The sequence below is a fragment of the Limanda limanda genome, chromosome 14 (assembly GCF_963576545.1).
Source record: "Limanda limanda chromosome 14, fLimLim1.1, whole genome shotgun sequence".
Taxonomy (NCBI): domain Eukaryota; kingdom Metazoa; phylum Chordata; class Actinopteri; order Pleuronectiformes; family Pleuronectidae; genus Limanda; species Limanda limanda.
The window spans coordinates 20,512,526-20,530,718 of NC_083649.1; the positions used below are offsets into that span (position 1 = coordinate 20,512,526).

Here is an 18,193-nt window from a genome sequence, read left to right on the forward strand (position 1 = left end):
TGGCAGAAAAACAGAAGAATTAAAGTACTATAACCCAGCCTCTTTAACGCAGCAGAATGGAGTGCTTAGCCCCAAACCTAGTAGGAAAACATCGCAAGGATTTCCACTTTTACTAATTACTCTCCGCTCTTTCATGTAGTTTTCCATTCCCACAAGAACTTAATCTTATCTCCCTGTTGAATGCCCTCCTCCTCCTCCTCCTCCTCCCCGTCTTGCATCCTCCTCTTTCTTTTTTTATCTTTCCCATGTCTCCCAGGCTCAAGGCCCCACACAGTTCATCTTCTCATACAGTTAAATTATCTCTATGGTATACTTTTATCTATGCCAGGGCCATTATTCCACACCTCTTACACACAGTGAAACCAGGGAGCTGAAATATTTTGCTACCGACAATATTTAGACAAACATTATTGTGATGCATCACTCTCCTGTTCTTATTTTCCATTTCGATGTCACATATGGAGTAAATTTTGGTTCTGGTGAGCTTGGGCGGTCTCGCTAACTGCGAGCGCTATTTTAATATGCGGAGCTGTGTGAAGTGAACCCACAGTATTCTGGGTTAACATGTCTGCATGCACAGTCAATGTATGGGCATGGTGGTTTTTACGCCATAAAAAAGTTATGAGCCAACACCAGAGAGAGCGAAGCGCAAGATGTATGAATGTACAGTATGTGTTTGTGTCCCGCCGGGGGAGTGCATACGTGCGTGTGTGTTCGCTCCATGATTTTGTCGATGTAATTCGTGGTGAAGTCTCGGAGTCTGGTTGACCCGGTCATAGAGACGCCTGGGAGCTGCTGCTACTCTAAGGAATAACTGTGATCTGTGAAACTTGAGTTTTTTATGAATTGAGTCTACCTGGATGACCACAGGTGATCAACTTCATCATTGTGATTTTAGTATATATGAAGAAAAACAGTCATAGGAAATGTCACGGGGAAATAAAGAGGTTAGAGAAGACAATAACATGACACACTGCTGGAATGTGAGGGAAACATAAACCGTCTGTTATCCGTTTCTGTTTTGGGAGCTGCTCCTCTGCCACTATCCTTAGACTTTGAGGCTTTTCTGGACGGTTAAAGATAAAACCAGCAGCCGAAAACATTTGAATGCAGCTACAGAGCAATGTTAAAATTAGGGCCCTGCATGACTGAACAGAGGGGAGAGGCATCGGCCACAATGTGAGACGATGTAATGTGTGATGTGCAACCACTGTGGTCACAAGTGAACGTTATGATTTATTGGCTAACTCTAAGACATGGAGTAAGTGTAGGATTCAAACAGAAGATTCATACATCCACTGTCAGTTACACAGCAACACTGACCTGGATTTTAGAAAATAATTATGGATCTCGATTGATCCAAATAAACATTCAGATCTACTAAATTTAAATGTGTGGAGAGTTGTCGGAGGTATCCGCTCTAGTGAGTGCCATTCTAGTTACTTATCATTTATCATTTTTTAGTTCTAACAAAAAGAATGTTTTTTTTCTTCTCAACAGTTACATAGCTTCACTTTAAAGTCTTGAGAGTTGGCTCTACCAATTCTCAAGACTATAAGCCAAATTACAATCAGCCGACACTCAAAAAGTAGCAATTTACATCTTCAGTTTGTGAATTAAATACTCTGTTCTTTGAGAGTCGATTAGACAAAATAAAGAAATTAGTCACGTCACCTCAGGGTTTTAAATCTTACTAGAACTATGTCATTACTATGAAGTCAAAGAAACAATCAGGGATGCACCAATCTGCTGTGCAGGATCATTACCGGTGCTGATCCTCAACCTCATTAATCGTTGTGACTGATCCACATCGAATTCAGATCTTCATCTTTGTAAAGTTCAGTGTTTCTGCTCTCGGTTATTGGGACTTCAGATTTGGTGACACATAAATCCACACAGCGAGTTATAGAGTTTCTGAATTTGGGGGAAAATAGAGTAAAAGTCTGACATATGCACTGAGTTTGGGTTATGGGGGAGAGAAATTTGGAGTAGTGCATCTCCATCAAACATATATTGACTGATTCAGGTCAATTCCAGGCAATGATGATGACTATGATTTACTTTTTCATTTTCCTGCCTTTGTTCGTCTCTTTGATGGATGCTGTGGTAACAGACCTGTCTTACATCAAGCCTGACTGAAGCACGTATATAACTCTGAACATACACACACAGTTAAGACACTCGTCTATTTCTGTGTGCCCCTTCTCTATCATCTTACCCAAAAATATCTCCCATCTCCCTGTGGGTTTTTCTTTTTCTTTTTCTTCCCCCGATTTTCAATACATGGTTTTCCCAGACATTCTTTCCGAGATGTGACGCATGCAGTGCGCATATCTCATAGTTACGAAGCCTGGAGGTTAAAAATACTCTGTGGCGAGGGTTGGCTGAGGTCTCCTCCATATCAGCCCACCCCACCCACCCCTGGTCTCCTCCGCTGTCGCCCACTAAACGTCAGACATACAGACTGTCCTGTTTGATGCTTGATCGTCGCCACACAACACACACTAACCCACATGTTTTTAGACTGTGGTATCAACTGTCTGCTGCTATCTGAGACGTCTCATGATGACATGGTCAGTTTGATTTGTTAATCTCAGAGCTGACACAAAACTAACAACGGTGCAGTGCCAGTTTTAAACCTGCCTGTTTCTCTTGGCTTGTGTTAATGGTCAGAAGCTACCTCAGAATTACTCCTTGGCCTTAGTGAGTCCTCCTCAAACAGTTTGTGTCCAAAGCTTTTTATAAACTGTCTTTGGTGCAGAGTGAAGTGGAAAAAAAAAAGGTTTGTGTTCATCCTACCTGGTTTATCTGCAGATCTATTAAGCAATAGACATAGTGTTCAGACACAAGTTTCCCAAAATATAAGCTCTGTAATTCAGCTCAGTAAATAAGAATCGTGTTGCACTTTAACTTGCTAAATAGGAAGTGATTCTATAAATGTTGCTGCCATGACGAATTTCAGTACCCGTGAATGTCTGTATCAGTCTGATATGGTGAAATTAAAAACAATCACATTATCAAAAATAATCTGGCTGTGATTTTTACGTGCGGTTTGACCCAGTTACCAAACATTGCTGTAATTTATCCGAGTAAAAAACAAATTGTGTGCCTATATCGTACCAAACTCAACACTGCACTTCCTTGCGCTCTTAACAATGCACATGCCAAGCTGGAAGTCGATAAAATGAATCTTAATATATATCTACATCAATCATTTAAGGCTCTTGATGTTGAAAATTTTTTCCTCCAGTGATTAAATCTGATTGTTTTACATTTCTGGGGAACTTGCTCCTCTCCTTATCTGAACCCTTCATGAATCCCTGTACCAGGCATCGGTTTACCTGCCTGCACACAGCAGCTCTGAATCATAACAACCATTCAGCCCGGCAGACAGTCCAATGTCTCACTGCTCTTTAAAATGCAGCCTCTTGTCTGTAACCTTTCCCCAGCAGATTGTTTCCCCCCTCTCCTCTAATTCAAATGAGATGGGACAAGGTGGATGGAGATGGAGTTTGACAGGCACACACCAGCTCCCCCTTCTTCAGATCGATCCAATTTTTTTACAGAGGAATACGCCGTTTTAAGAGCAGCCGGCTCTGGCTGTCCTCTATAATAAAGATGGTGATTGGCTCTGCTCGTGTCCCAGGAGGTGTGGGTGTCTGTGAGTGACTTTCCAATGTCAACAGACGGGGGTGAGGCATTGTAGTGGAAGAATGCACGCACAGTCGCACACACAGTTACACTGAGTGGAAAATTGAAATGGTTAGAACTGAAGAAGAGGATTGTGGTGAGAGAGAAAAACAACACAGACAGGAGGAAGCAGAGGGTGGAAAGAAAAGGAAAAATGTAGCCAGTGTCACATGAACGTTGGACATGACACCGTGGAAGCTTTTTAAAGCTTATTAGATTTTTTTATCCATTACAACATTTATCTGCTGTTCATATTTCTCAATCAATACCTCCCCACTTTATAGTTTCACACCTTCACGGCCTCTTTCCTCTTTATCACATCTCTCCCTCCACTCTCTGGGAAAGGTTGACGAGGGGTCAAAGCACTGAAGAAGAGGCAGTTGTCCTTCTTTCCTCCCTCCTTCACTCTCCATCTCTCTGCCCCACTCGCCTTTCTCATTGACTGTTTATTACTCCCACCATCCCTCCCTCCTCTCTTTTGGAGGTGTGTCCATCAACATCTGGAGGAGTGGGGGCTGCTCTGTGACAACGGGACCTCATTCACTCCCCTGAGCTTCCTCCCTCCTCTCTCTCTTTCTCTCTCTCTCTCTCCCTCTCTCTCTCTCTCTCTCTCGCTACAGCGCTCTGTGTCTGTGTTTGCCGTTGTGGAACTCAGATTTGCCCAGTGAGGAGATGTTGGCTGCTGACTGTGGAGTGAGCTCACAGATAGAAAGGCACCAATGTGGAATTATTATCAGGCTTATCAAAGAAACCATGGCAGCATCTTGTCCTCCTTCCTTTCATCACTCTCTCCTCTTTTGAAGTGAGTGATCATCTCTTGGAGCCTTTTTTTTTGCTGTTGTCGGTGAATTCCCGGAGTGTCTCTCCACCAGCATCACCTGGTCCGCTGATCTGTGAGAGGTTAGCGTGGGGATCCAGCCAACTTCCTCCACCTGTGTTTTGGTGGGAGGGGAGAAACCAAGAGGCGTTAGGATGACGGAGATCCTGGTGCCGGATGTAAATTTGAACTCGGTGTGCGAGCGTCTGGAGCAGCACTGCTGCGTGGACCAGAACCAGCACAATCTGTCCAGCCAGCCGCAGACCCCCGTGCTCAAGAGGCACACCAACACCGGGGCCAAGCTATGGGGCCGCGTCCGCAGCAAGCTCCTCAGACAAAAGGTCTCTGGCTGACATATGCACACACACACACACACACATGTCACACACACACATGTCACACACATACACAAGCTGTGTTTCCTCTTCTCTTTTATCTCCCTGTTCACTCGCATTTGTTCCTTCCTATTCATCACTGTGTCACTTCCATCTGTTTGCTATGTGTCTCTTTCATGTTCAGTCTGTTCCTCTCCATGTGTGCACTCTCTCTCTCCGTGGGTCTTTCTTTCAGTTGACTATTGTTCTTATCGCAGCGGTCTATTGACTGCATCCACACGGCAAGTGAGAGGGCTAAACTCTGACCTGCAGTGAAATCCACTACAATACATGCTAAATACTATTTATATACATTTTTATTAAATTTACTATAAAATCTTTAATTTATGCCATTTGACTTAATTATCCAGGAGAAACTTATAAGGCTAATTATTCTTTGGATACTAGACTATAATTGCGAGAGACGTAAAGAATTGTCATCACTGTATAAACCACCGTCCGTGTTTGTGGAATAATAACTTCCTCCTCCCTATTGCCATTCCTGTCACTCTCTCCAGCCACTCGTCTGTGTTTTTCTTCATATTAAGCTACTAGTGAGGACTGCATGCTATTTCCAAATAAATGGTAAAGCTTGTAGTTCAGTTTCAGCCCGGCTCCCTCTGCTGCTAAGTGGAGGTACTGTCTCCGTCTGGTAGAACTGATCTAATACCCCTTTGGCATTTTAAGCTTAGATATTTTTATCTGCCTCCAATAATTAACTGTCACAATATCCTCAGAGTTTTTTCCCAGTATTTACCAAATAGGTTTCCCGACAGCGTTTTGTTATTCAAAAACTCTTGTCAGTTCATTCTGTTTGCATGATTTCAAAATTTGCAAAAGATTAGATGGAAAAAATCGCCACATGTGCAGTTACAGGTCATTTGGTGAATATATTCAGGTTGGACTGTGTTGACGGATCTGTTACCCAAAGACGAGTACACACACAGACACCAGACACACACATACACACACATACACACACATACACACACACACACACACACACACACTTGCACTCATTTACATACAAACAAAAGTCTGGTGGTGCATAGTTTAAATGCAGGTCTGGGATTGTGACTCATGCATGGGTGGAGGAAAAAGGAACATTTTCTTTTTCTCCAGATGCTTTCTGTATGTGGAAAATGGAGAGGAAGCACGTGTCCCTGTTCTAGTTCTATGCATAGCTCTGCACACGCAGCTAAAACTATGACTAATGTGCCCAGATATGAGCCCTGGATGAATTTCTCTTTTTTAGTTTTACTGCATGTTTGCACATTTATTTAGCAGTCTTCCTCATCTTCTTCACAAGTGCATCAGCAGCAGTTTTGGCTCTAGTATGAACTGTTTGAGAACAATAATTCAAGTCTAGGGTTGACTTGACCTTTCCTTCAGCGCTTTCCATTATTCAACAGGCCAGAGAAAGGCTGATCCCTGGTTGTACTGGCAGGGATAAAACTTGGAATTACTTTCTAAGCCCAGACTTAAATGCATTGACCTGCAGGTCCTGTATTGATCATTCTTCCCCCTTTACACAAATCCCCTTCTTAATGTCAAAGAATGTGACTTAAAGACCATTTCTCTATTTCATTTTCATCTCAATTTGGCAGCTTTATATTTAGCTTGACAGCATGTGATCCTGCCTTCCAGCCCATCACCCTGAGCAGAAATCCCCTCTCACCCAAATGCTCTGTTCATTCATTCATTTTGAATGAAGCATTGGATGCCAGGTTTTATGAGTAAACTTGTGTTGCAGTCTTTTCCTTTTGATCCTATCTGCTTTCCTACCGTGCACCCGCCCCCTTCCCTGGATTTCTGCCTCGACACGGTGGCTGTGAACGCAATGTTAAGTCATCTGAAACAGGAACATGTCAGGGGGGGGGAAGTGTGAAATAAATTCATTAGAAATGTTTTTACATAACATTTTTCTCCAATATCCAATTTCTTTTTTATAGCTTCAATCACTTATTTTCAACAGGAATAACAAAAATTCTTTCCTGTTTTATTTTGACTATAAAACTGTCACTTTCTAAAACATGCAGCTATCTACTCTGAGGAGGAACTTTAAAGAATTATTCATGAAGAATTCCCAAAGACCACGGGGGCTGTTTTTCTGTTTGCAAGCATCTGTGTTATGCATCATATTATTTGGAGGAACATTGATCTTAGCGGATGCATGGCGGTATGGAAGCACAGCGTCGAAATTGTCCTCAGCCTAAAGCGGCACCTTAATTAAGACACAGTCTAATGAGATGCTGGGCTGGCACTGAACACTAATTGGCCTCTAACCAGACATTGTGTGTGCGTCCCAGCAGAAGAAGAAATGATGATCAAGCGGTTAGCGGGTAGTTGTGTGTCTAACTTCATGTTTGGCTGTTTCTGTGGCTGGTGACCTGCTTGCCGGGCACGTTTTTGTTTATATTTTCTTTGTAGACTTTCCAGCCAGCTTAGCGGGAAGAAAAATGGAGCCGTCGTGCCGGCTTAGCAGTGGAAGAGAATCAGATCCAACTATTATCATCCGCACTCACTCTACCTCTCGCCCCCGCTGCATTTTAACCCAAATACGAAATTATGTCTCCCATTTGAGCATGTTGATTAGTGCAGAGGAGATATTAAGGTTTCATCCTTCCCGTGTGCCTAAAATGCCAGGCAGTCCCATAATAGCCCTTTTTATATAGGCCACATAAATCTCCGTCTGTCCCCACCGGAGGGCATGGCCTTTTATTGGCCCCAATCCATCCCCAGTGTGTGAGATCTGCCATTGGTTAATGAGCTCCAGGAGAGAGAGCAGGTCACTAAAGCATTCTGAGGTTGGTGCCCACAATGACCCGCTCGGCTCTGGTCCCACAGCCGGCCGTGTGCAGGTGGGCTTTAATCTCAGTGGGGTGACAAGGCATTCATCATGTAATTAGGCTGTGAGAGTTGGGAGATGGGAATTTTCGGTATGTTGTTAATGTGCTATAACAACCGTCTGGGCCCAGTTAATAATGGGAAGGTTGTCATAGTTGTACATGAAGATGATGAGTCAGTTACAGCTGTGGTGATGCTGGTTGCAGCTGCTGATGCTAATAGAGCTGTTCACCTGTTTATTCATAGTTCAGTGAAGCTCGGCTCAGTATTCGAAACCCTGAACTGGAGAATCGATTGTTGTCGCTGTTGAACTCACCGATCGTCAACATCACTTACGTTGATGAGTCCTAAATGCTCCTGCTATTTTATTCATATTATCATGTGTCCACCTTGCATCAAGCTTGACATTGTACTTCTTTGGCTCTTAACGACACACGTGCCAAGTGTGTAACCACCAAGAGGAATGATTCTCGAGATAAGTGTTTCATATACATACAGATGTGTGGCTATAATTAGTAGATGGATGGATAGTAGAGGGCCTTTAATAGAATTGCAAATAAAATGTTTCATACTTTTTGCGGAAAAATGTTAACCATCCATTTTTACTGAAGCATATAGGAATACAGTGTATTAGACAGGGACATTTTTTGCTTTAGAGCATCATTGAATACAGTAAGTGCATGTATTCAACTCAAATCCAGCGCATTAAAGGGCTTTTTTCCCCCTTTTCTATTCTTAAGTGTAGGATAACTCACAATTCCTTCCGCATCAGTGCTCTTACTCACCCAGGCTGCAGGCATGGCTGTGTTGCATAAGTGTACTATGAATCCTGTGTGTTGCGGTTTACACACCCTGCCAAACACACCGCCTGAGAGTCGAAAGGCTTATCCGCGAATCGCTGCCCTCCGCCGGCCCAGAACCCGAGCCGATTGGCCCGCGTGCGGAAGTCGGCGGACGAGGAAACATGGCAACTGAGTCACATAGGCCTCAAATGGCCACAGTGACATCAGCAGCTGCTGAGTAAAGACGCTCTCACTGATGCAAACATAAACATTGTGCTTAAGTGGATCATGAGTCTAAAAATAGTGATGCGCTTGTATTTGAGGCAAATTACAACGCATTGTAATGTGTTAGCAAGGAATGAAAAAACAACAACACAAGACTCAATCACTGCACAAACAATTCCTGTAATCCTGCTGGAGTTGAGGAGCCCTGCAGTTTGAGCAGCGTTCTAATTAAAGCACTAATAAAACGCTTTCTGCAGCTGAATGAATATTTAATCAGCCAGAGAGCAGCAGAGGAAAACTGCCATGAAACACCAAGGACAAATTAAACAGAAATTCATTAATTTAGCATATCAGAGGATCAAGTCGTGTTTTGAATATTGTCACCAGCATGTGGTAACTCTGCACAGCAGCAGTGGGCTAATTACGTGTGTGGGGATTTAATTATTAAAGGCTCTACACATCACTTCAGTTATTGTTGGACATAATGTCTCCTGCTGCTTTACTAATTGTTTTACATCTTCATAAACCAGCACTCATTTCTACAGACTCTTCACATACTCACTCTTATCATTTACATTGACTTTGTTCTTTTTTGACATATGTATTTTACCAAACTGTGTCAATCATTTCATGAACAACTTTTAAACTCCTTTTACAAGTTTTTCGTTTTCCAGTAAAGAAAGCTTTCATGTATAGTTTTCCAATGGATGATCATGCCACAGACCCTGTTTCAGTGTTTCAGACCTTATGCATGGTTTTGTGCAATGGCTGCAGGAGTCTGCCTTTTTTGTTCTCCTGCTGTAGCGTTGCATGTGAGGAAGCACGTCTCCAGTGTGACGTGGGGGGAATGTAAACAGCCCCAGTGGGGGTGCAGCCCTCTGACTGGCCCGTCTGTGTCAGTCTGTTGTTGCCGTCAGTCTCATGATGACCGCAGCCGTGTGGCTCACATCCCACTGGAGAAGGAGGAAGTCAGTATCAGCCGGTTCCCGTAGTGTAGTGGTTATCACGTGAAAGGTCCTCAGTTCGAAACTGGGTCGGAAAAGTATTTATTGATCTATGATATATTCCCTTAAAGATCCAGTGTTAGATGTAGGTGAAAGGAATCTAAAGGCAGAAATTCAATATAAAAAAAATCCTAGTTATGTTCTCACGAGTGAAATCACCTTAATTGTATCAATTGTTGTTTTCTTTACCCTAGAATGGGCCCTTTATACTTTTATATTTACATCGGGAGCGGGTCCCTTCATGGAGGCCGCCACGGTTTTGTACAGTAGCTCAGACTGGACAAACTTAACAATTTTTAGTTTTTTTTTTTTTAAACTGAAGACTACCACTGGTTCTCTTTCATGCTAGCAAGCGGAGGGTGAGGTGTTGGGTATTCAGCTGCAACATGAAATTTCACCTCTACATGTCGCTATATCCTACACATTGAACCTTTAAATTCAATCAAGCTGCAACACATTTCACACACTCACCTATATATGACAAATTCATCAAGATCCGCCCCATCTCACAATATTAAAGAAAGGAATTTTATTTAATTTTTTTTTAAAACAAACAATCAACTAACAGTCAACTAACTTGAAGTGATTGTACCTCTGTACCAAGTTCCTCTTGCTGTATTTGCTATTTCCCTGCATTGGCTGTATGAAAGAAAGAGCATGAGGTAATAAAGCAGCCTGACTTATCTTATACTTGTTCTGTGTGTGTGGAGCAGTCACGGCAGAGTACAGGCTCACAGCTGTCTGTCTGCCTCTGCTTTTGAAGTTGAGATTCTCTGTGAGATATTTGTGCCTGTGCTCCACTCGACTGACAGACAGTCCAATCAGTGGCTGGAAAAGATACTGAAGGCAGCCATCCGTTACAAGTTGCTGCCACGTGCCGCCTGTCGCACTTATTTCAAATGCTTAAACACAGAGAGGAAGGATGGCATGAGTATGTACAGAGTGTGTGTCTGTCTGTCATAGATACACAAATGTATTTATTGTATTCTATAAAAGGAAAAGGCTGCAGCTTTCTGCCACCACTGGAATGCGTACAAATCCTTTTAATAAGCGGTCCATGGCACAAATGAGTGAATGCAACAGTTGGCTACAGTCAAAGTACGTTGGTATTAGCTCCAGGCTGCGGTCTGCTGGGTTCTCCCCTCAGTCGTGCCCCCCCGCGATACTTTTCACTACTGTCCTACAAAGAGAGCTTTGACACCACAGTGATGCCATCCTCATCTGAACCATATAAGCCTGAGGATGTCTCTAAAAAAAGTTAAAACTCAAAACAGTTTCTGACTGGTATCTTTTTGTAGACACTTCTGCATGAATGCGCTTAGATGTTGAAGCGTGCTGGAAATCTCCTTTAAGCATTCAGGAACAGTTTTAATTTTACTTGAAAGGATACTGAAGTGAGGTTAATCAGTCATTGTGGACCCTCTGTTTGGAATTACCTACCTCAGGTCCGCTACAACCCTTTCCTCTATCAAAACCAGCCATATTCTTGGCAATGTTTCTTATTTACCTCAAAAACAACATGAATTCAATGTCCACCACCTTCAGATTGAGATGAACATAACCAGCTTTATCTCTTTATTTTGGTTTCTAGGCTGCATTAAGATTGACTCTCCTTTAGAGCCACACCTTTGTCTCTCCAGTCCTTCAGTTAGCTGCTGTTTCTTGTCATTCAACATAATATATTAAGTAAAATATGTGGCTCTGAGTTTGCTTCCTGCAGGCCTCCTCAGCCAAGCTGTCTGCAGTCATCCCTTTAAACCGGCTCATTTCCCAGGGAAGACAGAGGATGGGAAATGGGCCAAGTTCCTCAGAATTTTTTAATAAAAGAAAAATATTTAGCCCAGTCGAGGAAACAGTTTTGAGATGGGTCAGTGAGTGTAACCACTGCCTGTAAATGATGCTTTTTGTTTTTACAACCATATTGGAGTATATTAATTTTTAATGAGTTTTTGGGTTTCTAGCTTAACGGAGGGTAGCAAAGAGGAAATAAGGGGAAGGAACAGTTTTTTCAGTGAGTCCTCTTTGAGGGGGCTGCGGGAGGCGTCAGCAGCGAGTCCTGGATCTTCGCCTGCCTCTCTTCTTGGCAGTTCTTGTATAAAGACCAGATTGGGTTGATTACCTGTCCCTTGTGTTAAACCCAAACCCTGCTGGGAAAACAAGCTCTAACGATAATAGAAATGTGTGAAACCGATGCCAAATGGCCTTTTTAAGAGGTAATGAAATATGCTCAGTGAGAAGTTTTAATGGTAGCAGCCTAATGCTGACAATAAGAGAAGTGTGCTGCCCCTGTGCTCATCCAACAATCATTATTTTCTCGAGTTCAACGCCATGGGGGGTTGTAATGATATAACTGGAGTGCGGCTGCTCAAACAGCCCATAAAAAAGACATTAGCTGTTGTGGCCTCAGCTCAGCGGGCACAGACTCCACGAGATCCATCTATTATGTCTCAGAGGGAATCATGGGACTCGCGTTCTAGACTTTGAGAATGTGTGTGGTGAAGGCCAAGTGTCTGAGCCAATATTGAGCCCCTGTTGCACCCCCAAGAGACTGCAGAGGGCAAATTTGGGGAACATAAGTGGCATCATTCTTTCCCAAAGTACACTTAGAGGCCGTGTTGTTGTAGAACCGCAGTTTCCCGGAGACACACGCCCCCACAACGGCTCGACTGTGATCTGGGTCAAAGGTGATAGATATAGAGTCTCTGTTGTGAACTCTGAATCTCCGAACTCGAAACTGGGCAGGAACAGTAACTTTTGGTCTCTAGTGTGATTGGATCCATTTTTGCAGAAATACTAGATAAACTGTTACTGTTCATCCACTTCTGAAGGAGAAAATGAGGAAAGAAAGTACATTTCCATCATTTCCAAAAAAATAATCCTCTATAAAAGTTGTGTAATTTAAAACCAAATACGTTTTTCGGCAGACAGCACTTTTAGGTAACGTTAGCCTAATAAAGTAAATTTTTTTTTTCCTCAGTGGGATTTTCCTTTGTGTTGAGTATATTTCACATGATCCATGTCGAGAAAAAGCATATTTTTTGTACTGGTGGCTCGACCCCTCTCTGCTACAGCAAACTGCTGCTTCTCTCTCTTCACTTTTAGTTGCTGTCATGCAGAAGTGATCTGATGCATGAGTTTTCATATGTGACAAACATTATCTAATGATCTGTTTAAGCTGCGTCCTCCTGTGGGAAAATCTCTGTTTGAATTCAATCATGTCTTTATTTGATAAAAGCCCAAAACTGACCGTCCAACGTGTGTTGTGTCTTTCAGCTGGATCCTCAGACGGTGCAGTCCAAGAACTGGCACCTGGACGTCATAGAGATGAACGGGGTAAGAGGAGTCTAGTGATTTAAACTGTGAAAGGGATTTAAATCATAACATACACAAGGTATTGAAATCATATTTGTTTGGAATAGGTGATGTAAGGTAAACCAGCTTTTCTCACAACAAAATCTGTTTCCTCACATTTCTGCTATAAGTCAATAAGCGAGTTTAGTCCTTGAAAGATGAGTGCAGATATTTTTGAAAAGAAGAACATAGTTTATAATATAAACTAAAAAGGGGGTTGGTGATTGTCTCAAAATCAAATTCTGGCTACTCAGAGAAATGCAGTTTACTTAAGCTCTGTTGTTTGTTCATCATCAGATCAAAGTGGAATTCTCCATGAAGTTTACAAGTCGGGACCTCAGCTTAAAGAGAACGCCGTCCAAAAAACAGAGTGGGGTGTTTGGAGTCAAAATCAACGTGGTGACAAAGTAAGTGTGTTCCTGTTATTGAAATCAGGATTCTCAAATCTAAATATATGAATAAAATATAACCTTAAAACCCAGAATAGTCACCCACCTCAGAAATGTTCACACGGGTGTAACTGCTGCTGTTTCTGTCCACAGGCGTGAACGCTCCAAGGTGCCTTACATAGTCCGTCAGTGCATTGAGGAAGTGGAGAAGAGGGGGATCGACGAAGTGGGAATCTACAGGATCTCAGGGGTGGCCACTGATATCCAGGCCCTCAAAGCAGCTTTTGACACCAGTAAGATTCCACTCTGTGAGACACTGCCCTCCATCTAACTGGGGATAAAACAACCATTCTGATATTTTCTGTCACCACAATGCAGCAGGGTTGGGAATAAGAGAATAGGCGAAACTGTAACAAAATCTACAGTATATCACAATATATCAGTTAAAGCAGGTGGGAAATTATTCAAAATGAAAAGTGCAATTTAAGCCTTTTCAACAAATACATTCATTCATATATGCAATGTTGCATATTTACCCGAAGGAAAAGGAGTTCTTGAGGGAATTGTTTGCTGTGTCAGAAGACCACATCTTTGACCTAATAACTTATTACAAGTTATATGTGCTGTGTACAAAGTCATTTTACAGAAAAAAGAAAATTTGAATTAAATATGCATATTTTGATGGTAAAACTAAAATGAGGTTTGTAAACACAACATTTACTTCAGTACTTATAAGTATTTTGTGCAAACCTAAACTGGTAAACTCAAACCTAAAGAACAAACCAACTTATATTATGGAAACATGGGAACATACTGTATCTGTGCTTTAACCAGACTTACTTTTAATATAACCAAGCAAAGTTTCTTGTGTTGTGAAAATCTTGAATAAACACAACAGGCCAACATGCTCAATACACTCCTCTGACCAATGAATGTTTTCCTGGTGCTGTGCCAATAAATTATAGAGTTAACCTGAAAACATACATGAAAGCTTAAACATAATAATATAAGTGACATCAAATGTCCCATCAGTGTAGCATTAAAGAATTCATCCTGTTATGATCTGAAGCATAAACCTACTTTGTCCATTGTACTTTCTTGGATATGTAGTTTGTGCATAAAGACTGTGCATGTGGACGTTTAAGATGAATATACTTGTAGAGACGTGGTTGCAGCCGAGCGACGCAGTAAAGAAGGTGTTATGACTTTAACACTCTGTAGAGATTAGATCTGTGGGAACTGTCAGCGAGTCCTGCTGAGGAGCAGCAGCTGTCAAGTCTTCAAGTTTCCTGATGCGTAAGAGTCGTTCACAGCTGCTGTTCCGTCACCAGGGTCCGACCGAGCAGAGGCCGTTAACACCTCTTCTTTCTGGGGCTGATATTCAACACATCTGCATCTGACTCCGACTGAGTTATGAGAGATTCCATCATTCCTGGAGACGGAGAGAGCAGCTGTGTTATTGTGGGTCTGTGATAATGCAGTCTGTTCAGTTTCTAATCCCTCTGTGTCTGACCTGTAGATACCAAAGATATCCTGATGATGCTGAGCGACATGGACATTAACGCCATCGCCGGGACTTTGAAGCTGTACTTCAGGGAGCTGCCGGAGCCTCTGCTCACCGACCGCCTCTACCCCGCCTTCATGGAGGGCATAGGTGAGAGCTTCAGTAGAGGAAGTGTTTGTCAGCAGCAGGGGGCAGTTTGAGGATTTTACATAGGAGTTATCTTTGCCCAGCTGGAAGGGATAAGGGTTAAAGTTAAAAAGCTTAATTGGACCTGACGTCTTTTTCCTCTCCCTCACAGCGCTCTCAGACCCAGCAGCAAAGGAGAACTGCATGATGCACCTCCTACGCTCGCTGCCGGACCCCAACCTCATGACCTTCCTTTCTCTGCTGGAGCACCTCAAACAGTAAGCGCACAAACACGCACACACACACACACACACACACACACACACACACACACAAATACCCTCCTCTCATAAAGAAACACACCATGGCCAGAGCTTTGCCTCAAAGGAGGAGATTTACTTCTTTCCAGCAGAGTTTCTCTGTGGGTGTTTTTCCCTCCAGTGAGTCATGTTCGATGTCAAAAACACACCGACAACTGAGAAGCTCTCTCATCTCACCGTCTTGCCAAATTAGTGTGTTCTCCCGGAAAAAGGGCTTCATTGAAAACTTGTGCCATAAGTCCCCTTATGAAACCACATTTAAATTCACTAGATCTTTCAGAGATATTTATCTGTATCTACACCAAACCACACACACTCATAAATATCAGTCCCCTAAACATGCCAGATTTCTTTTTTATCAATATCTATGAATTATTCTCTAAGAGATCAACAAAAATCCGTAAAAAACCAACCTATCTCTTCATGATAAAGTTAGTAATATCAACCTTCCTGGTTCCGCCCCCTGATCTGTATCTGCACCGAAATTGAATTGGTTCATTCCTGACTCATTCCACATCCTTCCACTAAGTTTCATGGTAATCTGACCAGTAGTTTACAAACAGTTCTGCTGACTAACAGACAAACAAATTCATTCAGACGAAAAACATAACCTCTTTGGTGGAGGTAACTAGAAAAGTAAGATCATTCATAATCATACAACATATGCACACACTTCTTTCATCCCTCCTCCTACATCCAACTCTTTCCTGGTTAAAAAACGTTTAACCTACTCTCAGGTGGTTGCACTATGGTTGCACCTTGTCAACATATTACTGTTTTACCAAATATGTACTGAAATATTCAAATCAAAAATCATAGAGGGAAACCTGACTCAAATGGGCTGTCAGATCAAATCATCTTATCATCCAATGGCCATTGGTCACCCAGATAATGGCATCCTGAAATTAATTCATTTAAAATGGCATATTCCCTGAAGTCCTACGTAGCAGGACTCTTTTTTTTAAATTATTATTACATTTTCTACTGAACTTTGCATTAAAAGTCAGCTTCACGCTCTCACCCACAGATTCCCAGTTCAACCACAGTGTTCTGCTTGTCTTCTGTGTTGTATGTGACTGCGTTTGTAATGACTCCACACCCGACTGTACCTTCCTGACCATTAAGCCCGGTCTGTCCTGACTTGATGTCCTGTCTGTCTTTGCTACAGTAGTGTGGCTGAGAAGGAGCCCATCAACAAGATGTCCCTCCACAACCTGGCCACCGTGTTCGGCCCCACCCTGCTGAGGCCCTCAGAGGCCGAAATCGCAAAGTCACAGCACATCACCACCGCCTCAGACATCTGGTCACATGACGTCATGGCACAGGTACCTACACACAAACCCACTTCAGACCGGGTATTAACATCCATCCTCAGTGATCCTAACAAATGGCCGGTGCTAAGCAAAGGTCTGAATGCATTCAAAAGAGTCCTGAGATCTGAGATCTGATCACTCAAGCCACATTCAGATGTGGTCATATTCTTTTTGCTGAGTGAACGTGAATTTGAGCTGGACCACATCTGAAGGATCAACTGCTCACTACAGTTTCACAATAAATCATCTTTTTTTTTTACGCTCCTCTTCATAGAAGGAAATTATGTACCTGATTATTTGCATACATAGCGGGGAAGGAAGATCCACATTCAGGACGAGCTTTAATTCAAGTGTGAACACATGTGCTTAACGTTGACCTCCTGTGAGAGGATCTCTCAGGACAGATGTTGAGGCCAAAACTGAACACGACCACAGTCATATTTGAGTTTAAGTTTTGGGTGTAAAAGTTGTATTTTCTGTATTTCTTCGCATTTTAACCTCCTCTCAATGTGAATCTACACATTGAAAAACTCTATCTGTTGCTCTCTTTAGTTTAATTTCACTATAAGTCTACATGATACTCACTAGGAGGGTTCGCAGTCGACTGGTGCGTATTTTTCCTCTTTTGCGTCCTATGTTTTCCAGATTCATTTTTACTCCCACGTCGCTGAGTGACCCCTGTCACTGGGCTCTGTTCTCCCAGCTGTATTTAGACTGAGTATCATCCATTCATCTCTACTGAGAAATGAGCTTCCTGTGCACAAATGTCTTTTCTTAACAGAATAAACAATATCCAGAGTAAATCATCATAAATGGGGCAGCGAGCACATGTAGGAGGCCCTGCAGCCAATAACAGGGAAGCTGAGTGTTTGTAATGCAGCTTTTTTCAATTGTAAATGTTTATTGTGTCAGTATACAGAATGTCAAACACCAAAGAAAGATGCTTCCGCTCACAGATCCTGCATAAAATCTCAGTGATGTATTTACCCTCATTCCAAAAAAACACACCTTGCAATTAAATTAAGCTCCACTGACTAAAAGAAGACACTTCCTGAGAAGCAAAAGCTTTTTGTAAATTCAATTATTCACTTGAAAACTTATTTTCCAGGTAAGCTGTGCACAGAATTAAACAAACAGTAAATTAAATTAAACTTTCCCGACATATGTCAGTCTGAAGAGACTGATTAATGGGGAGATTAAAGGACTAAAGTGCAGCGCAGCAAGGGAGTAGCACTAGACTGATTCATACATTTTCGTAAAGAGGATTGTCTAGACATACAACAACATTAGGAAATGTTCTAAAGTGATTTCTCTGCCTGGAGTTCACTGACTGTCAGAACTTTACTAGATTAGTGGCACTGATGTGAGGGGCAAGCATTTTCCATTGGAGCTGTAAGAACATGAACCACGTGAACAAAGGCAACACACAGTCTGACAACAGAGCAAAGTAA

The 18,193-nt window shown here is 42.3% G+C and overlaps 1 protein-coding gene across 4 annotated transcripts in view; it reads left to right on the forward strand.

Annotated features, from left to right (window-relative positions):
* The window catches only part of abr (ABR activator of RhoGEF and GTPase), a 125,111-nt gene that overhangs the window by 105,925 nt on the left and 993 nt on the right, over window positions 1–18,193 (forward strand). For 3 of the 4 annotated variants that reach the window (XM_061086017.1, XM_061086018.1, XM_061086020.1), the window contains 6 exons: window positions 13,013–13,072; window positions 13,388–13,497; window positions 13,633–13,772; window positions 14,999–15,133; window positions 15,282–15,387; window positions 16,598–16,754. In XM_061086017.1, the coding sequence (XP_060942000.1) occupies window positions 13,013–13,072; window positions 13,388–13,497; window positions 13,633–13,772; window positions 14,999–15,133; window positions 15,282–15,387; window positions 16,598–16,754 (708 nt within the window). Of the gene's footprint in view, window positions 1–4,372; window positions 4,849–13,012; window positions 13,073–13,387; window positions 13,498–13,632; window positions 13,773–14,998; window positions 15,134–15,281; window positions 15,388–16,597; window positions 16,755–18,193 lie in introns of those variants that run through there. The other variant, XM_061086021.1, reaches the window with a different exon arrangement.